Source organism: Lates calcarifer, linkage group LG9 (assembly GCF_001640805.2).
Source record: "Lates calcarifer isolate ASB-BC8 linkage group LG9, TLL_Latcal_v3, whole genome shotgun sequence".
Lineage (NCBI taxonomy): Eukaryota > Metazoa > Chordata > Actinopteri > Centropomidae > Lates > Lates calcarifer.
Window position 1 is genome coordinate 18226958 of NC_066841.1, and position 27978 is coordinate 18254935.

The 27978-nt window shown below is 40.7% G+C and overlaps 1 protein-coding gene across 1 annotated transcript; it reads right to left on the reverse strand.

The window, feature by feature from the left end:
- Nucleotides 1-117: 117 nt before the first annotated feature.
- jmy (junction mediating and regulatory protein, p53 cofactor) lies at nucleotides 118-27874 on the reverse strand. The gene is given in 11 exon segments (XM_018694291.2): nucleotides 118-5040; nucleotides 5687-5909; nucleotides 5912-6232; nucleotides 6336-6428; nucleotides 7694-7780; nucleotides 7906-8096; nucleotides 8972-9137; nucleotides 9680-9849; nucleotides 10342-10492; nucleotides 19015-19188; nucleotides 26444-27874. Coding segments are annotated over 11 exon segments (2772 nt in total). The 5' UTR covers nucleotides 27326-27874; the 3' UTR covers nucleotides 118-4726.
- Between the last annotated feature and the right edge of the window lie 104 nt (nucleotides 27875-27978).

The following is a 27978-nucleotide window of genomic DNA, read 5'->3' on the forward strand; positions in this document are numbered from 1 at the left end:
TCTGAGGTCTGCAGATGATCCTGAAGCTGTGAACTGCATGGTTCAAACTCACTGGGCCTCCTGCAAGAATCTTTCTGCGAAGGTTTGTGTTGTCATCAATCAGCAAATGCTATGCAGAGCACTCTGATTTGACAAAAGAACATTCAAAGACATTTTGGTGCGCATTTTTATTTTGAAAGGACAAAAATATATAATAACTAGGATATAGAAAGCAGAGAGGAATGTCATGATAGGAAACAAAAGCGACAAAAAGAAAACTTTATAAAGTACATTTACATTTGTATGCTTTAAAAAATCTTTAAAATATGAAGTTTCAATAAATACTCCAATACATTTAGGCATGCGGATATATTTTTCATGATTTACATTTCAATACAGTATAATTCATAAAATGACTTTTTCATCTTTGTTATTGCACTTACGTTGTGATGGGTTCGTCCTCAAACCAGTCACATGCATAAGGTCATAAAGGTCAAACTGGTGTCATGTTCAGGATGGAAAAAAAATCTACGAGTCACAATTTGGATTCTACAAAGAGGTTTTTTTTAAAAAAAAAAGGGAGCGAGAGTGTGAGGGAGCTACAGTGCACAGTCAAATATCTGCTGCCGAGGTTTACAGTTACACATGATGTAAAAAATGTTTCAGTGAATATCTGTGTGGAGAGAAGAGAGATTACAATCACACAGTGTGCGCCAGGATGTTGTCGTACTGCATGCAAAAAGTTCAGTGTCATGATGATTGAACACTTGGCAGCAGTCTATCTGGATGGCAGCTGTAACCCTGCACGTTTTCAGCGAGTTTAACATGAAGAGAAAAACACTTATTCACTTTCCTGCTGAGTTAGATGAACAGAGCGATACCACAGTTGATATGAAGCTAGCTTAGCTTAGCATAAAGACTAGAAACAGAGCTCAGTTGTGGGGTGGCCCATACAGCTGACTCTCCACATGGTATTTAGACAAGGTCACCAAATTTGATAGCTGTAATTTATGTGTCTGTGACGGATCAGATTATAAGACACTGGAAAATCAATTCTGTAGGGAAGCTCATAATTTTGAAATAAATACTAAAAATTATTTTGAAAATTAAAAGGTTTAAAAAGTCATAATTTTGACTTGCAATAATTACTTCTTAATATTTTTTATTTTTTATTATTTTAGGTTTTTCATGACAACGTGTAAAAGACCAAATAAATAGAGTCAGGTAACACGAGAGGGCCGAGGGACAGATCCATACACTGCAGGTTCTGTTATCACACCTCTTACTGTTTCTCATGTCTGTTACAGGGTCCATCTTTGATGAACACCTATGACAATTTGTGATCCTGTGTGATGTAAATCCACTATATGGAGGGACACCATTTATAGTACTACCTGTTAAATAAAGTATGTTAATTAAATAGGGTAAAATCAGTATAGCTGAAATCCTTAATGTGGTGTGACATAGTCCGACACTGGGATATAACATGTTAACGTGTGAGTTTTAGAGGAACTGTGGTCAGAGCCAGGCTGGCTCTTTCCTCCTGACTCCAGTCTTCCAATCCAACTCTCAGCAAGACAGAGAATAAATGTTTACACTTCCCAAAATGTTCAACTTTTCCTTTAAAGTAAGCCACGATAGTCAGTGCATGACTTGTTAAATACCGGAAAACGTGAGATTAGTTTTTCAGTTAAAGACGGGTTTGACACAGTTCATACATAACGAGAGACTGGTATAAAATCACACACACGACAAACTCAAACAACAACTCCATTAAGTAAGTAAGCTAGCTTGGAAAACAAAAAACAAGGCAGTGGAAACAGAGAGAGAGAGAGAGAGAGAGAGAGAAACTCTCAGGTAAATAAAATGAACATAAATAAAAACAACAAAATAAAAGTCAACATCACATATGATCCAAATGTTGTCAGGTGTGAGGAGCAGGAGGCTGCGTCTGTCACCAGCAGAGGGCAATAAACCTTTAGACTTGAGCTGAACTCATCTCTGCCAACAAGTTAAAGTTTGTCTATCCCAAACTGCTCCACATCTGGAGTCTGTTATATATGTGTGTTTAAATCATTTTAAAAAGAGGGTGAAAGTCATCTTAAACACTCCCCCACTTCCTCAGTATTTTTAAAGGACCAGTCCATAGGATTAATGGAATATAAAATTCATGTTTTCATTGGTCTATAACCACCTGAAACTAAGGATTGTTCTGATTTTGTTATCTTAGAATGAGCCCTTCATATCTATGTAGGTTGAGTGTCCCCTTCTACGCAGCCCACCATTTTTCTACAGTAGCCCAGAACGGACAAACCAAACACTAGCTCTAGAGAGCACCTTTAGCATTCACCTGAAGGCCACTACAAATTCTCCTACAGGCTTGAAAATGGAGGGGTGAAGTGAGGGCTATTCAGTTGGTTGCAATCTGTGACTTCACCACTAGATGCCACTAAATCCTACACACTGGTCCTTTAATGACTTCACAAATTATTTTCTCAAATAATTGATTATTTTGTGTATAAAACAGAGCCCATTACATCTTCTTAAAGTCAAATGTGACTTCTTCAAATTATTTTGTCCAAATCCAAATTCAGTTTACAAATATTTTAAACCAAAAAAGCAGCAATTCATTACATTTGAGAAGCTGCAACCAGAGATTTATGAGTCTTTGAAAAAACAACTTATTTGATTGATTATTTAAATAGTTGTAGATTACTCTTCTGTCAATCAATTCAACTAATCATTTGAGCTCTATTCATGAAGTTTGAAATGTTGAGCTTCACTAACGACTGACAGCTTTTTTAGTTTCCTTTTCGTCATGTGTTATTGGGTCTTGAAGAGTAATTCAACAGAGGCATACAGTACTGCGACTGTATATCCATCCATCCACTTTTACAATTCAAAGGTGACAGTAAAAACAGCCTGTCAGAGAAAACGACCAAAGCTAGGTTCAAGTAATCATTTATATTTCAATAGGCTCTGAAATATAAATGTTATACATATTTATATATATATTTTTCAAAATACTGACCTGGTGGTAACGGCATCTTTAGAAGAGGAAAAGTAGAAGATGCACAGGTAATGTTTGTTATGAATAATGATCTGAAAATCTACAGCTGTTTTGCGTGCTAATATCTCCAACGCAGGTTCATAACTTTTGATTTCATTCATCAAATATCACTTGGAAATATCACTTCTGTTAGCTGTGGCTGCTTCTCACATAGTTAAAGCAAAGCTACCAGCCTCTTAAGTCTTCAGAAGCTCACAGGGATGCCATCTCAGAAACTAAACAACTGTGAATGAGCAAATATAAAAGTTTACTTTATATTTCTTGTCCAGCTGGGCTGAGCTTCTTCAGTCTGATTCTGTGTGGGCTGAAGCTAAGCACTTTATTTGGATCATATCCCAACATGAACTCTCACTTACATTCTGCAGTTCTGTCAGCTACAGCGTGTTAAAATAGATCAGGGGTTTTCCAAGTCTGAAACTGAACTGTTTGTTTTTTTTGGCCTATATTTGTTTGCATTTTGGCAAATTAGCACCATTAAAACTATGCTGAGTTAGCTATCCACTTGCCGTGTGCCTGTGGAAGTACAGATAACTGTTAGTGGATCACTTTGATACTGAAGAAAAATGTAAAAAGCGACAACTCTCAGGCAACCTCTACAGGTATAAGGTGCGCCTTTTTTCTTTGTTTTCTAAGTGGATTTTTGGATGTTTATTTGCAGTGGCTGAAACTAAGATTATATCTATCATGTCTGTTTGTTCAGATCTGACCAAGTTATGACTGAGGAGAAGATTCTGGTGCTGGTTCAAAGTACCTTATTCTCTCACAGTCTGAAAACCTCTGAACTAGCTGATGGAGATTCAAACTGAATCATATTTTACTTTATATGTATCTGTTTCTATATGTATCTATTATTTCTCTGAAAAGTGAAAATGCTAAAAGCAGGCATGGCTGAGTCTCCAAATACACAAATCAGTGCTGGTTTTAGCATTCCTTCCACCAGGATGATGAAACTTCTGCAACAACCAAGCTGTGCAACTATCAGTCCTGCATTAGCTCCACATATAGTATACTGCAAATTAAAGGAATAGTTCAGCATTTTGGGAAATGTGCTTATTCTTGCTGAGAGTAATAAAAGCCTCATTTCTGTATGTGAAACATGAAGCTACAGCCAGCAACTGTATTTCCCAAAATGTCAAATTATTTCTTTAAGTATGTGGGAACTGTCCTATCCTGCATACACAAGCAGGCATGTTTATGTACTGAAATATACAGTACAAACTATAAAAGCGAGCAGAAAACGTATTCAGTGGAGAGAGAGTCTGAATGCTTACTGTGTCATTGTAAGTGAGAGAAACGTAAAAACAAAATACTCACTTCCTAAAAACAAACCCATCACAGCAAGCTACAGTACAGTACGACTCCGACATGTAGACTGATTCAATGAGAGGTTAGAGGTTGTATCCTCGCCAAGAATGCCACAGCAGCGACATAAAAAAAGATTAGTGGTCCGTCTTTACAAACAACATGCAGAAGTATGAAAAAAATTCAGAACCATTTTCTGCTAGAAAAAGAAAAAGAAAAAAAAAATCAAGGGTTTTTGTTCAAATTGCACCAAGGTATTTCCAGGTGATTTAACCCTGGTATGTCCGCTTGATTTGAGCCATCGTATCTCTTCATTTAGGCTCCACAAATCCATAAAAGGATGAAGTTTTAATTCTATTCTTCCAATGAGCTAAACTAGTTTTCCCAGTCAGTGCATGGAAGGCCTTCATCCTCAGACTCAGACTCCGGTGAAGCCTCTTTGATTCTCCTCAGAGCCTCGTGGATGCTGCGGGTCAGAGCGTCGGCCGAGTGGGGGAAGCTCTTGGGGTGGCGCTGCTGCTGCTCGGGCCGGGTCCGTACCTTCCTCAGCCTGACGCCCTGCCTGATCTGAGCCAGGATGTTGTTGCTGTCGTCGTCCGGGTCCGGGCCCAGGACCCGCAGCTCGGCCTTCCTCAGGTGGAAACTGCCCCGTTTGAGGGAGGCCAGCACTTCGTCCATGGGGGAGCTCGCTGAAGACACACATTGATACGACGGTTAGCCTCACATACACAGAAGTTTAATAAGGATATTTATCACTGAAGCTCACCAGTTTGACTGCTAGTTAACATTTAGTGTCTCAACAAAAAAAAAAAAACACGTTGACACAAATAGTTTTCACACAAAAACAGCGTTTGTTTGGCTGTGCTGTAAATAGATCCACCAGCTAATCTCCTGATATAACTGACAAAAGCTGCTCAACAAGTGTTAAACTGCAACCTTCGGATACTGCCAGTAACCGCAGGTGTCATCAAATCAACCAGCACTAAAATCTTAAAGAATATTATTTTATTCGGGTGGGGCCTGAAGCCAATCCCAGGGAGGCAGGTGGGAGGCAGGATACACTCTGGACAGATCAGCAGTCTATCACAGGACTTACATAGAGAAACAACCACTCACTCACAGTCACCAGTTAACCTAACTTGCATGTCTTCTGACTTTGGTAGGAAGTCGGAGTATCTGGAAAGGCACAGAGAGAACATGCAAACTCCACAGAAAAGCCCTTGGCTCAAACCTGGAACCTTCTTGCTGTGAGGCGACAGTGCTAACCACTGCACCACCGTGCAGCTTTTAACTGAAGAGTGCTTATAAAATCTGAACTCTGAGTTTCCTCCTCACCTCTCCTCCACTGTGAGGAGTCCAGCGAGGAAGTCTTCCTCAGCTTCTTCCTCGCCGTCAGCAGCTGGCTGCTGTCAAAGAATCGTGGGGAAAACGGAGCCAGGGGTAGCGAGGGTGATTCGGACTCGCATTTATTTTGCCGCGCCGGGCTGCCAGTGGGATTCTTCTCCCCGTCCTCACCCTGCCGCTGCTCCTCTGAGGGAGGAGGCGGCGGAGGAGGCGGGGAGGTGGGAGCGGGGGAGGAGGAGGGGGAGGAGGGGGAGGCGGAGCGCCCAGCGAAAGAACAGATGGGGAGGCTGAGAGGGGAGGCAGCGAGAGGAAAGGAGGCGAGGAGGCGAGATTCTCGAGTTCAACTGTTGGTAGAGACACGCTGTCGCAGCTGCAGGCATCGGGCGGAGGAGGAGCGGAGAGCTGTGGGAGGTCTGAGATGGAGTCGGTCTGAACGCTGGCCGCCTGGGTGTTCGGCTGCTGCCCCGCTCTCCTGCGACTGTGAGCCTGACTCAGACGCAACCGGCTGGACTTCAGAGTCACCTGGCCTGGATAACGCTGTGCGGGGAGGAAACAAAAGTGAACGCTCATGCAGAGACGGGTCCTCTTCAGGGGAGGCTGGGTGAGTTGATTATTACACAGTGAGTGTGTGGGTTCTCACCTGTTTGAGGCTGCGAAGCCTGTCCAGAGTCGTCTGCCTCTCCTGACTCACCCTGGCATTTCGTTTGGCTTCGTCTTCTTCAGCCTCTCCTCCCTGTACAGGAAACAACGTAGATTTACTGTAGTAGTATGGTTGTTTTTTTGTGTTTGCCTGTTTAGTGCAGTTTGTTCAGGCGAATGGGAAAGCTGTCAATCCGACCCCAGTGTGCACAAAATAACTGGACCTAGATCAGGAAAAGCAATCTATACATTTATGAAACACCTACACATCAGCATGTGAGTGTGAGGATTTCTGGAAAGAAAACCAGTGAAAACCAGGCTGCGTCGTTCTCCATGTATTTTACCATTTCCTCATTAAAAATGCACATTAACTATTCCCCAATAATATCTTACATCTTTCCCCCCTTTCACTACCTGTTCATCACTCCTTTATGACATACAAGGTAGCTGCAGTCTGAATTATTAGCTCATCAAAGAATAGGAATTAACACCGCAGCAAAATGCAGCATGACATTCTGCCAGTCTCTGGAATCTGATTTCCCCATGAGGATCCATGTAATGTGCCATCAGTCAGTTTATATGACCTCATGCTTACAGCTCTTGGTCTGTTTGTAAAAAAGCAAATATGAACTTAAAAACACACCAGAACAAAAAGGCAACTGAACAAAATAAACCAAACTAGCGTCAAACGACGACAAAATGATCATTTGGCAAATCATGAATTATAGTTCAGATAATTCAAAGACAGAGAATTTAAGAGGATTCAGTTTACATAAGAGTGGGATTATGAAGAATAACATGTAAATCCAGCTAAAAATGATAATCTCCACATTGAAATAAAAAAAAAAAACAGCTCAACATATAACCTTTGAATAAACAAGGCAAATCACATTTCAAACACATGATTCACCAACACCAAGATCACAAAAAACAAGTGAATGCATCTTTACAGGAACAACTTTATATCTGTTGTCTTAACTGAGCAAACATGGACCCCTCTCTTCTCTGTACCTGTATGCTCCCATCCCCTATCCCATTCAACAGCCCATTTAGCACTGCATAGAATTATTACCAGGGGACAGTATCCTTATATCCAAATCATAGGAGCTGCAATTTTTTTATAAAGGTAAAATGTGTCACAGCATACCATTATAAATGAAGAATTGTGATGTGTCAAAGACGCCTGACAAATCATAATCTGCAGATATAAGGGAACATGCTTGTTTGGTGCAGACCCCTACAAAAATCACTAATACTTTGAAAGCCTCTGGGACAATACACCACTTTATTTAACAATGCAGTAAATATGCTCACGTGTGTACATCCTTTCAGATGCAGGTATAGACTGATGAATCTTACCTGTTGCAGTGCCTGAAGAGAGGTGCTGTCAGCGAGGCTACCTTGGCGCTGCTGTATCTTCTGGTTGTGATTGACAATACAGATTTCCTTTGAAAGATAAAAAGAGACATAAATCAGAAAATTGGAAAAAGCTGCACTATCCAGAGATGTTTTCAAAGGGCTGCCAACCCGCTACAAAACAAAAAAAAAAAAAAAACTTCATCATTGCTTACCTTCTTGTTTTTGAGGTAGACTTTCTTGGCAGTGATGCGGCCCCGGCGAGCCTCGAGCTGCCGTGTCCTCTGCTGCAGGACGCTGAGCTCCTCATCTCTGAGGGGGGATGGCGGCGTTGCAGGGTCTTCTACTCCCTTCATGGCATCAGGGCTCTCAAAGGCATCGTAATACACCACCTCATCCTGTCGCTCTGGTAACATCAGAACAGATTCAGTGAAACACTGCTTTGTGCAGGTCCTTATTTCAAACAGCTCTTACAAAGCACATGATAAAGATATGACCTGTGACCAAACAGAAGTTTTGTTTTAGTTGTGGTTCACAATTCAGAAATTAAAGTTTCGTTTTTTTTCAGACTTTAAATGAAATGTGTAGTTACAGTGTTTTTTATTAAAGGGAGCTGTTAATGGGGCAGTCTGTAAGGTTCTTCTCCTGCCATGGTTTCTTGCTGGGTGGGTGGCAGTGATGGTTGCTTGCAAAGTATTCAGCCATCGTTGCATTTACACATCAGAATATGCCCTATGAGCGGCCCTACTTCTTCAGGGCAGTCTGAATGTTACAATGAGTCACTATGGGAAAGTGATAAGACAAGCCCGTCCTAAGTTAGCATGCTAACTTCAGTAATAGCAAAGTAGAAGTAGAAGCAAAGCACTGATGTTGATGTTTGATGCTGAACATTAACAGCTGTTAATGCTAATGTTGGCTAGCAATAGCAAAAACTTACATATAGATCCTTTAAAGTAGTAGTAGTGGCACATTTTGCAGTGAGAAAAATACATTCACCAGAGCTGTCTGGATAAAAACTCTGCAAGGGAAACATTTTCTAAATCACCTCAAACGTATCTTTTGTATTTCTGTACAGCAAGTTCTTGTTATTTATCAGCCCATTTAGATGCCAGTATCAACATATCTGCAGGTAGCACACATCAGCTGTTAATCTCACCCTGACAGTTATGTTGGGAATATCTGTCAGGCTCTACGCAGTCAGATTCCAATCTGTCACACTCAGCTACAGTCTGTGAGCTATACAGAGACAAACTGTGGTGAAAGAACGAAACAGATGCTCACCTGTCATCTGCCTGCGCAGACTCTGCAGCTGAGCAGTGAGCAGCAGCTCTTCACAGCGCAGCACCTCGGCCTGGATATCGTACAGCTGCAGCTGTAACTCATAGTACAGCGCCTCCAGCTGGTCCAGACGCAGCATGGCATCCTCCCCACCTTGCAGACTCTGCATCTATATCCAAAGCCACACGATTGCATTATTGGGTGATTTTCCTGAGTGCCTTGTGGCACTACCTGACTGTGCATATGTTTCTAACACAAGTGGCCCAGTGGAAATTGAACCTGAGGCAGTTCTCCTGTTCTCCGCAAGTGCTGTGCTGCAACATCCCAGCTTAGAGCAGGTAAGTGCAGTTTGAGAGTATTTTCACACGAAAAGCAAACATTTGACCCCGACAGTCATTCTCAGTGAGTCATTTCCACTGTTGTAGACCAGGATGTTATTGACTCCATTACAGGATGTCTGAGCCATGAGGTCATTTTTCTAACACGGCCATTATCTCGCATTTTTCCCCTCCTCTCTCAACTTAACTCTGTGTTCATGTGTTCGTGTCTCTCAGTTGTGCTATTATGGCTTCTGGCAACCTCACTGAGCATCACGATCATCTTTAAAATCACACCCAGATTAACCACACAATGTGACACTGACACACAAACACATCTTAGTCTACAGTAGTGATACATTCTTGAGAACAGCATCCGTGTGTCCTGCTTTACCTCCTCCTTCAGGCCATGTTTCCTCTGTTCCAGGCAGATTTCTTTGGCCCTCATCAGCTGCAGAGTTTCTCTGGAAACAGCATACTGCAGCCGCTCCATACGTTCAACTGCTGCAGCCCACGCTGACTTGCCAAACTTCCTCTGGTCAGCACGCATACGCTCATAGAGAGCTGCAACACATATACAGTATATGATTGTCAGAAATGAACTAGAGCTGCAACAATTAACCTGTTAACCAATTAGCAGATCAACAGAAAATTAATCAATTAATTAAATTAACCAATTAATTAAGTAGTTAATTAATAAAGAAAATAACTGTCAGCTGCAGCCCTAAAATGGACAGTAAAGCAGTGACTCAAAACCCAGGTAAGTGGAACCTACTTTTTGCCTAAACCTCCATCAGTTGACATGTTTCCTTGCATAGCTGAGATGGTTTGGGGATTAAAATACTTTTGGAGGAAGGGGGCACTTAGGGTTAGAAGAGAGGGTTAGGAGATGAGGACCTTAAACAGGGAATGTTGGTTTTAAATGATGAAGTGGGATGTTAACTGCACACTGTCATGGAGTAAACACTTACGGTTCACAAGGGTACAAAGGCTGCAGCAAAGACAAAGCCCCGCGTTGCTTTATAAAGTGAGGAAATGCCTCCTCTCTGTGTTTACCTTTCTGTGCTCGTGTTGTGGTTTCAAAGAACTTAACAGTCAGTTCCTGTATGGAGAGGACGGCGGCGTGAGCCTTCTTCTGCCACTCCTCATCCTCCTTCCTCAGGCTCTCCACACGACGAGGACCCAGGCGCTCTGTCTCCAGAGAGATCTGAAGAGGTTAAAGCAAGTCATTAAAGCAGGTCAAATATACAGCATTTGCATCAGCACAGGTTAACAAAGTTTATTCAATATAAATCAGGGGTTTTCAAAGTCTGACACTGTGGGACAGCCTCCAACAAAACTGAGACAACTGTGCTCAATTATGATACACATACTGTACTGTATGTGTTGTGGCAACAGTTTTTATTTTATTATTACTACTATTGTTCTTTGTCTAAGTCGTATCTGCTAGATAATCAAAGCCTCAGTTTTGGGGGATTCAAAGAGAAAGAAGAATGTTGCCATCGACTGAGTGAGTCTGCTGTGGGCTCCAACTTGAGTGCTGTATTTTTGGGCTTTATTTATTTACATTTTGGTAAACTGGCACCATTATAACTATGCTGAAATAGCTATTAGAAGCTCCTGTTTGCAGTGTTTCCATGGATGTACAGACAACCATCACTGGTTTTCTCTGACACTTCATACATTTCTGACAGCTCTACAGAGCCTATTTTTTCCTATGACTTCCTAAGGCATTTATTTGCAGTGACACTGGAGATAATGATATCCTCAGTGTCACACTGAATGTAAAAATACAGTTGTATTGCAAAAGTTTGTGCAACCTGCCAGGCAAATTACATGGTGAATAGTGGAAAAAAGTAAATACAACTCCTGCAGCATACAGACATTAAAAGAATGAGCCTTCCTGCCAACTGTTAACCATGGGGCTGGAAAGACTTTGTCTTTGGGTTGTGTGGCTGCCAGTGAAACAGGAAACACTGTATGGACAGAAGGAAGAATGGATTTCACTTAACATCAGCAAATGTCTAGAAGCAAATGTCCAGCGGTCAGTCAAGAAAGTAAAACTGAAAAGAGGCTGGCCTCTGCACCAGGACAATGATCCAAAGCAGACCTCAAAATGAAATAATTCAAGAAACTTAAAACACAAACTGAAGCTTTTGGAACGGTCCCCAGACCTGAACATCACTGAAAACCTGTGGCTAGATCTTAAACACACGGTGTGTGCAGGGCAGCCTAAAAATATCTAAGAACCTGAAGGGATCTGCAGGAAGAACTGCCTACAAAAAGTGTCAAAGAGACAGTTACTAGGTACTGACTGAGTGGGATGTCCAAACTTTTAGACATGCCTAAATTACTATTTAATTATTTTTTTTTAATTAAAATCCATAAAATAAAGAGTAACATGTATTAATATTTGAAGGTCCAGATTTTTTAATGTCTGTGTGCTGCAGTGGTTGTATTTATTCATTTCACTTCAACCATGTGTGTATCATGTGTGTGTGTGTATGTCCAGATTTCCCTTTCACCTCAGCTCACACTGTATCTTTAGCTCATCTCTCCCCTCCACAGGTCACCTCAAAGTTTGAAAACCCCTGGTATGGATCATTCATTTACAGTGCTCTGTAATACCAGCAACTTACAGCAGATGGTGGTAATAGTGAGCAGTGACCACAGGCATGTCTGTGTGTGTTTATGTTTAGAGTGACACTAACCCAGTGTCCTACTGGGCTGCTATAAAACATAATAAAAAAATCTCTGATAACAGAACAAGAACAGTCTGAATGCACTCAGGATGGAGTTTACATTATGTGGCACAACATCACATGTCAACCACAGTTCATTTCTCACAGCTCACCAGCTCGTGTCAGGCCATGTGAAAAGAGTGAGAAACAGGGAAAAAGGAGTGCCACGTGGAGTCCTGTCCTGGGAGCTGAGTGAGAAATACAACCCCCACAAAATGTACACAGACTTATAGCTAAACTCCCTGTGAGGGCTTCATGCGCATACAGTCGTATTTTAATATCTCAATGTAAAACAGATGTGTGTAGGTGCTCAAAAATAAACAAGACCATAGTAATCACCAACAAACCTCAAAGACCTTGATTTATGTCAGCCAGCATACTCGGTGCTTTGTTACTGTGAGTGTGTCTGCACGTGAGGCACAAGAACAGGGAGTGGTTTTTGGGGTGAAACCGGGAGCGAGTGGGGGAGGAGAGATTACGTCAGAGACCAGAAAGAAGGAAAAAAAACTTCAGGAATGAGAGAATGAGAGAAACGAAAAGAGAAAGATGATATTAAAGTAGAAATTTAACTTGGGTCCCTTTTAGCCATGATCTCACTGTTCCGGCATCCTCCAGCAGAGAGCATACAGTACAGTATCTAAGCAATGAAAGAACAGCACCTACATGTGAACACATCTAACAAGAGTCCCAAACGTAACACCTACATAGCGCCAAATGGAGCAGAAATTTGCCCTCAGCAGATCAATCAGACCTGGTGACATATCACACTGTCTATAACACCAGTGGCATTTAAAAACATCTGTTGTAAAACTCTTAACATGTTGCTGGAAGTTTACTTCATCCACACTGACCTCTGTGACAAATCAAACTAGAGCAAAACATCCCTGTATCAAGTTGGTTGTTGATTGTCAGATTGTTGTTAGACTGGTTTTATGCAAAGCAGGAAGCATCTACATACACACACACACACACACACACACACACACACACACACACACACACACTGCTGGCAAAATGTGTCTTCTGTTTTCCAGTAAATGTTCAGTGGCCTAAAGTTTGTTGGAACATTGCAGATATTAGAATTAATATTATTCTTACACTTCAATACATTACATACAGTCAGTGTCTATGTAACTTGAGGAATATGTATGTTTAAAAAGATTACTGTACTGATTTAACGCTGTCAAACTCACAATGGACAATTTATTCCAAAAATCAAAGCCAGTGCAGCAGAACTGGAGATATCATTTTTTTGTTCCACACATTCTTCTTCTTTGTCAAAACTTGGTGCCTACATTACCCACAATGCAACTTGACTGTGTTATTCAAGCAGGAGCAAACGTCACCTCAGTTCACTGGCCTCAAACAGAGACTGAGGTTTGGTAAACTCAATTCTTTCTGACTTCACACCCACAGAAATGTATCAGATGTCATGCAACTCCCCTGGAGCCACAAAAGTCTCTACGCAACTTTTTTTCACACATGCAGTTTCAGTGCTGCATACTGATTAGTTGTTGGGTCTATAAAACATTAGAAAACACTGAAAAGTGGCTGTCACAATATCCTGCAGCACAAGGTGACATCATAAAATGTCTTGTTTTGTTCAGGCAACTGTCAAAAAAAACCAAAAAATTCAACAGTGTTTCCCCTACCATTGTCTTTGGGAGCATCACAACACACTACTTCTACTGCATACAACCAATATAAACACCAATCATTCACCACTACTCGTCACACAGCGTGAGACAGACTGAGGAGAGAAATGTTGACTTTGAGCCATATATATCAAAACTATTTTGTGTTCTAGTCGCATGGTAGCTTTGAGACACAGTCCAGTGTGGTAACTTGAGATCCTAGTGTTTTGTTCATGTTAGGATGTCTGTAAATATCAGTAAACAATCTACATAATTAAGTCTAGTATCTGTTTTCAAGTCATCCACCCACTTGTTTTTTTTTTACTGCTCTTCTTGAGACAGAGGTAACTGAATGACTTCCTTTAACACCTCTGCTTAACAGCTGTTGGTGACAAAACACAGGCGTGACAGACTCACTGAAAATAGAAGTGACGCAAGTTCCCGTGGTAAAGAGCAGGGATTACAGCATGGATGCTGTCATGGTGGCCCCTATCTCATTTGGTTAAAATAGCATGTACAGGCCTTTTTGTGAGTAACACAGTGTTAGATAGAGGGAAGTCTTTATCAGGCAGCTGCAGCTACTTAGCGCCACAAGTCTGCTGATTTAAAGGTTGAGATGATGCCCAGCAAATTTTCAAATAATCTCTTTTTTTTCTTATCATCAACAATCACTTTCAATGACAGACAATGAGCCTTAAAATACAACATCCTGAGGCTGCCCCAATAGCCAAACAGTTAGGGTGCATACCACAAGGGTTCGACTCCCGATTTGGCTGAACCTTTGCTGCATGTCACTCCCCCACTCTCTCTCCCCATTTATCTTTTTACTTGAACTATTACTATTTATTTGAATAACTTGATTTCTCAATAACTACAGTAGGCCTAAAAAAATATAGATGTGTTAGTCATTTTGCATTTGCAGAGGAAAATAAATCCTTGGTGCAGTTTTATAACCACAGAAATGTGTTAACAATTTAGCCTATAAAATACACAATTAGGAGTCAACAGTTTTGCTCACTTGTTGAATGTAGGTTAAACAGGATAAGTTCTGATAATCGCTTTACACAAGTATTTATTTGAATCTAACAGTTATCGAGAATCAAAATAAATGAATCAATTCTGAACTCCTGAATAATAACTTATTTGCATATTATGCTATATCACCTTGCAAAATTTTCTTACATTTGCTTAGATGTTCAGGGACCACCATGACAACTGTTGCCATGTAATAATGCAGCTGATGTGAAACAGTACCTGGAGCTCACTGTGTTACAAAACTATCTCAGACAGAGAAACCACATTCTTAATTCATGGCTGCACTCTGACCTCCCAGGCAACAGGACACCCACGCTGCTCCATTCTGACATGTAATAGGGCAGACCCACAATGCACCATTCACCAAAACACTTGACACCCTTTGTTGTTGATTCATTCAGATGATCATTCATTCATCTGTCCATCTGCTGTGTCATTCACCAATTCAGTTAAACTGAGATGTCTACAACTGAGTCAAGTGTAAACAGTTAAAAAGACATTAGCAGAAAGATACAGCTGAATGTTCACTGGAGAGCTGCAATGATTACTCGATTCATTGATTAATTGATCTACATAAAAAAAAAATCTGCAACTATTCTGATTATCAATTATTTTTTCAAGCAAAAATAAACAACACTCAGTGGTTCCCACTCTTCCACTGTGACGACATGCTGCTTTTTTCTGTTTTACGTCATTGTAAACTGACAGGAAACAGGTTTTGAACTGTTGAGTAATCTATAGACGTCACCTCGGATCGGCTCTGAGAGTCTGAGACTGTTCCAGCAAAAAAGAAATATGCTGCTTACACACACACACACACCACACACACCACACACACACACATATATACACATATATACAAATTACATTGGCTTTTGGATAAGTCAAGCAATTTAAAGATGTCACAATGGCTTTTGTGAGGGACATTTTTCATTATGTTCTGACATTTTATAGACCAATTGATTAATTAATGAACCATTTAATTGAGAAAATAATCAGCAGATCAATCAGTAATCAACTCTGTGGACATAAAAACCTCGAAATACCACAGCTATAAAACAAGTTATTTTTCTGTACAACATTCCCTCTACTGTCTGATGCCTCAGGTCCAACTGAACCTCAACTCTAGTTCATTATGAGGATTTCATTTGCAGCTTGAGGCACTGTGATGGCTTCACAGGTGTCATGTGTATTCACACTTGCGGACAAAGTCAGAATGGGCTGTAATTCTAGCAAGCAACTGATACTCCACTGCTGCTCTCATCTTTTCACCTCACCTTTGTGACATCACGTAGGATGCAAACTGCATGTAAATTACATTGTCCTGTGTCCTAATTCCCAACTCCCTCTCCTTCCCTTTCTTCACAGAGGAGAGAATCTCTCTCATGATCCCCTGACTCATCAGTTCGGGAGCTACCAACCACCTCTGCTGGCATCAAGGATTCATTTGCATACAGCTTTGTTTTCAGCCGTTGGATCGCCCTGAGGGAAGCAGGTGGTAAAGCCGGAAACTGGTATCATACAGAGTTCAGATTCCCAGAAAGAGCAATAAAGCATGTTAGACACACGTGGAACGAAGAGTCTTCAGGTAAAAGTGACTTGGACCATCCAAACATTCCTTCTTTTGACACTACATTTAAGTTTCACATTATGCCACACTTCTACAACTCTATTAAATACTTCAAACTGATTTTAATTAGTTTTTTTTAGTATGTACAATGTTCATATTGGAAAAGTGATAATATAAAATCAACTCAAATCTGATAGAAAGTGTACAAAATATAGTCAGTTTTTGAGTGTGCACATTTTCCCAGCTTTATGTTACAATAATTCCTAATGACAAAATAAATCACATTAATGTGACCTGGATCTGGATAAGCAGCAGAAAATGGATGGAAGGATTAACCAGTTACAAGTAATTAATTTTTTTTTGGTTTCTAGTATGGCCTAAGTTCCAAACTCTCTAGATACTTCAATTCCCATAATGCAATTCTAAGTGTCAAACCCAAGCAGAGAATAACCTGATGACAGTATTGAAAAAGCAGATTTCTGGGAAAGTTTTGCAGCAATTTCCACAAAAAAAAGCAAGTCCAGATATAATATTAGCAAGATTGTTAGAGCTGCAATAATCTGATTAATTGAGCATCATTTATGACTGTTCTCTGTGCACAATGAACATGCATATATATATATATATATATATATATATAAAGAACATGTTCATGTAAAAAAGGAACATGTCACCTAGTGCAACATTGTGGCTCACTGATGTGTTTAGAACAATGGAGCTCTAGAGCACAAAGGGATAAGATATATCAATATCACCAGACATATCCTTAAAGAAAAAGTGCTATGTACATTTGCGTGATTCACCGATAATACTAAACTTAGATCAGCACCTGCCCAAGAACCCAAATACCATCATATAACACACTCATAAACACACCCACACTGTCACTTGTGCTGGTTAGTGACATGATGCTGGATCAGCATGCTGTGAAAGGAATGTAGAGGGAAAGTACTCACAACACAACAGAGGGTGACTGACTGAGAGTCTATGAGAGAGAAGGAAAGACAGATACAGAGACAGATACAGGGACAGCATGTGTCCAAATACTGTGTAATATAACATCTCTGCACAGTCCACTCTGACCCAGGCATCTTTCAATGGTGCCAAATTGTAAACAAATATAAGCTAAAAAAAAAAAAAAAAACACAGCTTAACTTGTAGCCCATTGCTAACTCACTGAATCCTCGCTATCTGGATTTTGTGTGGAGGGCTCGGCATTAGACTTTGAAAACCATTGCTATAGAGTAAACTATCGAGTGTCTATCATATAGGGAGGAGTGAATGAATGGTACGTTATTATAGCAGAAAACATACTTGAAACGCCCACAACCAATGCGGCAGTGAAACTGAAACTGTAAGACAGTAGCTGACATTCCCTCATCAGGTCTGGGCATAGATAAATACACGTAGATACTTCATTAGCTGCCGCTGTTTATTACATGTGTGTCTATCAAGGCAGACGTATATAGGAAGTAATATTAATGTATAAGTAATATTTCTGTATTAAGTAATCTTTCTGTAATATAACATTTAAGATGAACATCTCCTATATAATTGTGGTAAAATGGCTGCCATGATATAATTTTGCTTAAAATTTTGGAAATAAATAAATAAATAAAACACTAAAGGTAAAATGTATAATACATTTTGGCAAGCTTCACAATAGAAAATACACACACACAGCAATATGCAGAAGTCAATAAGTTGAGAACAGTAAAATATGGTAAAATAACTTTTCATCTGTGAAATGTTACTCACTGTTGCTAAAATTTGACATTTCTTTCATTAAAATATCCAGAAAAAGCACAAAAACCTGGCATTTCTACTATTTGAACTGGCTGTGTATTTATCTATTAAGTCTGGGTGACACTGTAATATTGATGAATGATGCCAATTTCATGATTTTCCTCTCTGGTTTTGTTGCTGGATTAGTTGTTGTTTTATGATGTGAAATTTGATATTTGTAATTAGGAAAATTCATCCATTCTCTTACTGTACTGCAGTGTCATTAAATACACTGGTTCAGAAATCACCTAAATGTGTGTCACTTCTTCCTGCTGGGCTGTTGAACAAGTGTACGAGAAGCAATTAAAACTCTGGCCTATTGACCCGACCAGGGATGTGTTAACACTGAACCCAGCTCCACGATGGCTGTGACAGTAGAGATTAGCCTGCGGATTTACTTCCCTTTTCAAGCCTCTAATGAAGAAAAACAACAAAGATGGAGTGGAGAAAGAGTGTGGAAAACAGAAGAGTGTGCTGAGGCTGCAGAATTACTGAGTGGTTTAGTGGCTGCTGTAATAATACTTATGCTGGTTGTTAAGCCGCTCTGGCCGGGGGAAAAAGCCTCTCTGGCTGATCCTCTGCCCTCCACAGCCCCCAGATGCAAAGCTACAGGGTAGCACAGATCGACTACTACACCATCACCACCACATGTAGCCTCAGCAACTAATGCTAATGTCATTACAGTGGGTTTAGAAGGGTAGGCTCAATGGAGGACTTTACCATACAGTGGTTCAGGGCTCGCTTCCCAGCACTAACCTTGGCTTTTAAAATCACAAAGACAGCTATTGTAACTGTTGGGGTACATTGTAGTAGAGAGGCAGCCTGACACAAGTCAAAGTGTGTTCAAGGACAGACCAGTTAGCCGGCTACAGTGAGGTCTAAACCTACTTAAAATCAAGCTTGAAAACAGATGGTACTTGTGTGTGTGTGTGTGTGTGTGTGTGTGTGTGTGTGTGTGTGTTACCTTAATCTGCTGTCTGCGCAACATTGCCAGTTCCCTCATGTCCCTGAAAGGCTGAAGCAGGTAGTGGTATAGCTGAGTTGTTGCCTCCAGCAGCTCTCCATACGCCTCGTCCTCCTCAGGGTACACCTGCAGCAGCTCCACCATGCTGTCCATGGCTTTGTGTTTGTCCAACACCTGCGACAAATGGGAGAGAGGAAAGATGTTGTTGGGAAATTGGTGCAGACAAAGATCCACAAGGTGAAACAAATTCCACTTCGAGGACAAGGCTGATCTAGTTTTATATTATTCTGTCAACAAATCCATGAAAGGACCAACAATTATAGCTTAGACTATGAAATGCCAAAAAACTCACATCACAATTTCAGAGGCAAAGGTGACTAATTAAAATGTCTAGTTTTATCCAAAACCCTAAAATATTCACTTTACAATGATATATGACAAAGAAAAGCAGCTGACCGTTACGCTTGAGAGGCTGGAATCTGAGAATATTTGACAATTTATTTGAAATGACTGAAATGGTTTTTTATTTATTGCCTAAAACAGTTGCTGATTAATGTGAATATTTCCTGGTTTTCTTTAACTTTTCTGACAGTAAACTGAGTGTTGTGGCGTTTTTAGTCAGTTGGTCAGACAAAACAAGACATCAGGATATCAACCTAGGCTTCGGGTGATTACAAAGGGACTTAATCAGCAGATGAATTCATAATGAAAATTGTTGTTGGTTACTGCCCTGGTTTTTCATCACTCAAACTGTAAATGGTTCATATGTTGGGGACTATTTTCAGTGCATTAATGGTGTATGTGAGATCTACTGAAAATGAATTCAAGTGTTCATAGTGATGGTCATGGTGATGAAGGAACATGTCACCCAGTAGAGAGGTGTGACTCACTGATTTGCTTTTAAAAGTTTCTTGACAACAATGGAGGTAAAAGGCGCACAGCTACATGTAAATATAACCAGACTTGTCTTTTAAATCCATCCATGTAGCAAATTCCATAACAAAATTGACAAGCTTTAGACATATTACCAGATATGGTAACATATTGCCAAGTCTACAATAGAACAACTTATTTAATAGCATTACTTAGAAACAAGACCAAGGGTGTGATTCTAGCATTGTTACGTTTACAGGCAACACTGGATCTTAGTGTGTAGTGGGTCTAATTCTGACTAATTCACAATTACAGTCCTGAACAAAAGCGCTTTCAAAGCTCAAGGAAAAAATCCACGCCTGTTTTACAAGAGCAAAGAGTGGAGAGTCTCCATGCGAGTGCAGGCATACTGGCGTGTGTCCAGGAACGATATCATAAAATACATTGTTTGAGTGTAGTACAATGAGAATAAATAGGCCCCAACTGTTGCTGATTCATACCATATGTCCAGCTATCCACAGACTGTTCATTGTTCCTGAGATAAACGCTATCAAAACAGCTATTGTACACACAAATACAATTCATCTCCCAGCTCTCAGAAACCAGTAGCTCCAATTTATACAGCACAATACTCTTCCTTTACTTCTGCCTCAGATAATATTGAAATGTACCACCACCCAATCTTCGTCCAAAGTGGTGAATAAAGTGCTCTTCTCTCTATAGATATGAATAGAGACTCTTATATTAACTCCAGGCTGCTTTTCCAAAACCCTCCACATTGGGGACTGGGGTAGACACTGCATGATTCAGCTCGAACACTGCTCCTACTGTTTACCTTGGGCCTGTGTCTCCCTGGTAACCACTGACCAACCACACACCGACTCCCTGCCCCAGCAGTCACAGCCAGGCAGGAAAACCCCTGGGCTAAATGAGCCGACTCCTGCCTGGGCACCAGCTAGGCAAAGCTGTGTTGATTACGTGCCATTTTAACATGTTAACCTGGATTCAAGCAAACCCTAAGATTTTAATTTTAGAGACAGAAGTGCAAGAGAGTTTCAGAATAAATCACTGACACAAGATTGATTTTTTCTTTTAGTATGTCCTTGAGAGACAGAGGTGTTTTTTTTATGATGCGACATTCTCATTTCCTGCTGTAATTGTATTTACATAGTCAAATCTATCTGTTGATGAAAGCCAGAAGGCCTGTGACTGCTTAGTGGGTGAGCTGCTGAGGCCGCACTTCAAAAGCAGCAGGATTACATGTCTCACAGTTCTGCTTTTGTTTGCCACAAGTGATTATAAACAGAATATTTTCAGGTTGGAAGGATAAGCAATTTCACTAAGTCAAGTATGGACATTTTATGAGCAGACCAATTAATCAGTGAATCAAGAAAATAATCTGCAGATTAATTGGTGATGAAAATAATTAAGAACAGCCTTTAGTTGATTTTGCCTGGTGAGATGTTGTAGTGTAGTGGTAAATTAATATTTTGTTAATTTAAAAACATACATTCAGAGCATTCTGTAAGCTACAGTGAGTCACTATCACACAGTAAAAAACGGGCCTTCTGGGCTGTGGCTAGTTGGTTAGCACGCTAACTTCAGTAACAGAAAAGTGACAGAAGTAGAAATAAAACATTGTCATTGCTTTCCACCACCGGAGACAGCTCTTGGTGAGTAAAGGTATGTGAATAGCTGTTAACTAACCTTGGCAGTGTAGAAAAAGCAAAAACATACAAACTCCTTTAAAGCAAGTTGAAAAAGTCTTATTTTAAAGAATGTCAAGAGTTGACAGTTTGGAAAACACACTTGTTCATTTTCTTATCAGCATTTCATTATTTGACTTGATTCAATTCTTGAGTCACATTTTTTCAGAATTCAGAAACTGTAAGGGAGCAGTATATTTGACTCTTACTCCAGTGAACTGTGGCAATCAATGACACCTGCCCTTCCTTTATCTTCTTCTGATACGGGTATGGTACATGGGTACACGGTGTGGGTTTGATTAACCCCTGTAAACAGATTTATCTTTTTTGATATTTGGTAAATTAAACGATGAATCAATTAACTTAGAATATAATTAGCAGATAAATCAAAAATTAATCTTTATTTGCATTGTTTTGTAAATTTAGTTTTCTTGCAGTGTGACAGCACCACAGTGGCTTTTATTAGGATTTCATTTAGTCTAAGCATCAAATTCAGTCTCATACTGTACTTGATCTTAATAAATTAACATCTTTGAGATGTTTATTCCCAAACTAAAATACTGACTAAACATAACCAACTTATTTGACAGATGTCATCAAAAAATAAACACTCAAGTGCTAAATTTAGCTGCTAAGTCTACAGAAAGAACACCAATGTTGAATGAGTATATAATTACAGGATGTTCTGAGTGATATGAGCTACAGTGCAGACGCTCCAGCCCTATCATCAGGACTAACTCTTCCAGTTTGTCAGTGCTAAATCTGCTCTGTCTTGTTGGAGTACTTTTCTCTCTGCCTTTTAATTGGAATATCTCACAGGAGGAAGACGCCTCGACTGTGATCTGAGCAGACACTGTTTAAAAGCTCTTTTGAAACTGAATGCTATTTAGAGGTCCTAAAAAGCACAGCAAGTCTAAAAGGGAATACCAGTTATCTTTCCCCACAAATAGCACTCAGTAGCGAGGTTCTTCGCAGAACTGCCACCAGCTTTGAATCATCCAAACTCAGATCTACCACCACAGTTCCTTTGAGTAATGTAGTTTAATTCTGTGCAATGTTTACACTGATGAGCCAAAACATTATGCTTCAGCATGGGTACTCTGACCAGTCTGTGGCTACACACCCCCCAGGCACAGCAGGGGTGCGATGTGCTGTGTGTTGTGACACTTTCCTCTGATAAACATCATTCAAATTTTCTGCATCTTAAGCCACAGGAGCCTTTCTGTCAGTTCGGAGCAGACGGGGTAGCCTTCACTCGTCCCTCCTCAGACCATCCTCAGTAGATACTCACCACTGCTGAACAGGAGCACCCCACGAGCCTTGATGTTTTGGAGGTGCTAGAAACCAGCTGTCTGGCCATAATGATTTGCCCCTTGGCAAGCTGACAGGACAGAGAAGGAAGGACAGACAGGAAATGCAGGGAGAGAGTAGAGGAATGACACGCAGCAAGGGTCAGGCCAGACTGGGGGTCGAACTGAGGACTCGCTGCTCAGAGAACTGAGGCCCATGTGGTAAGTGCTTTAGTCTAACCATTCGGCTATCAGGTCACCCCCACTCACGTCTTGACATCCAACACGCTGACTACTCACCAATTGTTCACTTACCACCTAATATATCATAGACCTTTACATATGCCATTCAAACAAGACAATCAACATTATTGGCTTTATCTGTGAGTAATCATAATGTTCTGGCTCATTGGTGTAATATGTTTGGTGGTTTTCTTTTGTTTTAGCAAATGAATCATGTCAGGATAAGACAGGAGTAACTGTACTTGTAGACAGCAGGGACAGTCTAAACAGGTAGCATGCGCCGTGCAAACAATATTACTGCTTTCTACTCAAAGATATACTTAGTTATCACTTTATTAGGTGCACCAAGCTAAAACTAAAGCAGGCTAATACAAAGGTCCTGCAATAAATCTCTCTTGAATATTACAACATTCAGTATTTTAGGTACTAATTCGAGTGTGTGATTACTTTGGATGCTTCAGTTTGTGGTGCTGTTGAAGTTAAATGTATTATACAGAGAAGTGTTTCTAACATTGAGCATCATTGTCATCAGAAATATACGTAGGTGTATTTAAATATGTCAACTTGAGCTCTGGAGACTAGTCATACACGTTTTATAGATCAAATACTGAACCATGAAAATAATACACAGATTAATCCATTGTGTAAATAATTAGTTCAGCCCCAAATGTGCATTGACAGCTTTTGCATTACACTTACACCCTTATATTTGATGCCTAACACTGTGGTGTAAAGCATCAAGCCAGTTTTACTGATTCTGTTCAACCTTTTATCCTCCCTGCAACACAATTTAGTTAATGTTTCATCAGTTTTACATGATCATTACCTGAGAACAACAACAAAGAGTCAAGCAAAGCCATTAACATGTGATTGTTAGCTTGCAATGTGTCAGGTTTACTGTGGCTGCACTGTTTTTGTTGAACAACAAGCCACAGACAAGAAAAAAAATGAATCTGTGGTCAATGATTGACAAATGTATGCCCTACATCTGATGACTGGTTTCCACAGTCAGTCCTCCTGCATATTTGGCTCAGCTGTCATCACACATCACAGGGTCCAGACCCTGTGAGACTGCATCTTGTGAAACGTTGTGGTAAAGGGCACAACATTGATTCTCAAACTTCTCCATACACACTGAACAACCAGGCCAGGCCATTAACTGTCTATAAAATGTCAGAAAATTTGTGAAAACTGCTCTTTATAATTTCCCATACCACAAGACATGCTTTAGACCGCGTGTTTTATTCCATTAGCGACAAAACCCAAAGATATTTAGTTAACTCATGACAAAGAAAAGCACTGTATCCTCACATTCAAAAGACTGAAACTTCTGGGTAGTTCTGATGAAAAATTACTAAATTGATTATTTCATTATGAAAAAATGTGCCAGATAAGTTTGTCACATCATCAAATAATCGATTATTTATTACAGTTCAACAGTCCATCATATTACTGTAACTCAAAAGTCAAGTAAAACTCTCATTTTACTTAACAGAGGAGAAACATTTCTGTGTCCTTCATTTCTTCCTATCTCAGCATGCTATTAAATCTGGGCTATGGCCTCCTGTAACTACTGGGACCAGGTCAGCACTCTGCTTATCATATTACCTACAGTCAAAGTTTATCAAGAATGGACTTAGTGACCAGGAAAATGGAAGCACGTGCAATCTAATAAAACTGTCCTGTGATCACTTTTACCTGTGTTGTTGTTGACATCTGTAGCAGAGTGGTGCTGATTAAACTCTATGTTAATTATGAGGTTTTTGCAGTTGTTAGTGGCTGAGCTGGTTTGCATCATATTATGATGTGTTTCTAATTTTGTGTTCCTTCTTCTATATATGTAAAAGGCATGGACAAAATATTAAAAACACATTTCACAAACAACTGCCTGTTACATGATATGAAGAGTTTGGTTTCTGCTGCTTTCAATGGCTGTAAATAATGACTATTTTCATTATCGATTAACTCATTGTTTATTTTCTAGACTATTTGACTGATGATTTTGTCCAAAAAATGTTCAAACTTTTGTTCAAACTTTCTAACAAGTGAGAGGATATCACCCCCCCTAGGTCTGTGTGAATAAAAAATGTACATTATTATCTCTGTAAAGATACATTTTACAGCTGACCTCTTGTATTGGATTGCATCCGATTTTTACCAGCGTCCTTAATAAAGTGGCCTCTCAGTGTATAAATGAGACATTATGTCATTAAAATAATTTCTTCCTGGTTGGGCCAAGCCCTTCCCCAGCTGTTTGTGCTTTGTGTGTCAATCTGTTGAACAAAACAACAGAGCAGGTGAAAGACTTTGCCTGAGGCTTTCTCTCCTCTCAAACACACAGAGTGTTCATGATCCTGATTTTACTTCATAGCAGTATCTACACTGCTCAAGTTGGATTTGCCACTCACACCTGCACTAACAACTTGGTAAGATCTGACACATCTGCTAGAGACATGAAAATATATATGGTAGATTCTCACATCCTTACTGAGCTAAATATATGTCCATAGCTATCTGGACTAACACTGAAACAATCCCAACAGCTGTGGTGACACGTCATTTCTATAACCCCTCCTCTAATTGTTCTCCTATGTTTCTGTGTAACTCCCTTCAGACTGCTCAGCCAACTGGAGTGTGATGTCTGGCCAGACCCGATCATATTACAGGCCTGTGAACGTGCAGCAACAGATGGTTTATCACAGGGGGGGGGACAAAGGAAGAGGAGGAGAATGAGCCGACCATGAGGCACAATTATGCTCTGAAAACTATATGTTGTGTGGGACCACTCTCAGGGTTTCTGCAGGTTCATCAAGTTAAAGACTTTTACAAACATTTAAATACCACAAAAAACATAATTTACTACACATTTCTTGATCATACCAGAGTATGACAGACATCAATCAAAACCAGGTGAACCAGCCTAGAATTGTTGACCAGTCATTCAACTATGGCTGCAACTACTGGTTATTTTCATTGTTGAGTTATGTGCATTTCTTTATTAGTTGATTAGCAGCAAAGAAACTGGATGAATGAATGAATGAATGAATGAATGGATTTAATAACAAACACTTCATTTAAGGTCTGTACACGAATTTTAAATGAGGTCAGGGGTCTGGAAAAACAGTATTGGAGATTTTCCAGACAGATTTGGCTAAAGCACATAAAAAAATCATCAGTGCTTGTAAACTTTTCAAGACCTGCAAATACCCTGAGCCTGTGTTTATCCTGTCATTTTTTTTTTCAAGAGTTAAATCCATGTGCTCTTAAATGCTCACAACATTATGAAGCAAAGACTAAAATAAATAGTATTTATTTCACCTCTTGCATGCGTCTTTTGGCCCTCTCCAGCGCATCTTCGTAGCCTTTCTGTCTCAGCTCACTCAGGCTCTCGTAGTACTCCTCCGTGTCGTCGCTCTCGGAGAAAAGCACCTGTGAGAGGATTTTCCAGCCGCAGGTGTCCAGGGCATGACCCAGGTACACCTGCAGCTGGTAGCACAGGGCCTCCGTCTCCCGCTGGGACACCCCGGGAGCACCGAAAAGCACCGTCCATACTCCGGACTGCTCCTCCGGGAAAGACGGTAAACACGGCTCTAGGTCCGAGTTGACGGCGCACAGCTGGAGGTGTGCTGCCCTCAGGTCCTGGAAGGAGTACAGCCCGGCCCAGCTGAAGTCCTCCCGGGCGCTGTTCTCACGGTCCCCTGGGTCTGAATCATCCGGAGACAGCTGGACCTCCACGGGGTCCAGAATCTCAATATCTATTACCTTGGGTGTCACAATATCCCAGGACCCTAACGCGTGGCTAACACACTCAAATGTCTGTGAACCCACGGCTTTTAAAGCCCTCTTATCCCCAACAACAGTCTTTGTTGTGGGCTTTCCTTTGGGGAAAGAGTGTGGTCGGACTTTACCCGCTTGGCAGACTTCATCTTTGCTCGTTGTGACCGGACTTTTTGTATGTTTTTCTGCCACGGAGGCACCGAGGGCAGGAGACGTAGTAGCGGCGGGACAACAATCGAGGAGCGGGTCCAGAAAAGTGGCCCGTCTCTGCACGGTTCTGTTGTGGCAGGTTATGGCGAACTTCCCTTCGATGTCGTTCCAGGCCACGATGAAAGCAAATTTATGCCTCTCTTTTTCGTCAAAGATCCTGGGTCGGACGGACACCCACCCGGACTCCAAGTTATCTTCCATGGTGAATGACATCTCATCCAGCCAGTAAAAAAGACAAGAAGATTAACGTTAGCCAGAAAAAATATCTTCTAATGTCGGGGCCAAAGGCTTCAGCTAGCGAGCTAACGTCGGGCGCCAGCTAGAAAAGTAAAATCCGCCGGAGAAAAGGCGAACAAACTAGCTAATATTAAGCAGTGAAACAAAGGATTTCCAGCTTTGTTTACCCGCTGCCAGCTGTGTGCGAACGGGCGACAGCGCAGCTAACGTCGTTATCCCTCCAGAGGGTCGGATTTGGGATCCAGACATTAAGAAGTTCACCGGACACCGCGGTGTAAACGCAGCGGGAAAGTCGACTTCATTTTAGGGCAGATAACGTCGGTTGTCATGACACCTGCCCGCTCACCTTCCCAACGCCGGCGCTCGGTAACAACAGTAATAACGCGGACCGTGCTGTTCTTTGTCCGCTCGCAGACAATGCGGCCGCACGGTGTCACGTGTGAGCTTCTGTTTACAAGCAGTCAAGGTGCGTGCGTGTTTGTCAAATCCGGGGAGGGATTTCACTGCTGCACCCTGCCCCCCAAGTTCCAGATGATACCTTCAAATCCATGATGAAAATAGTAAATATGCCGCTTCTGGTACAAGAAATGTTTATTATGATATTAAATTTGTGCTCGAAATTTTTTGGT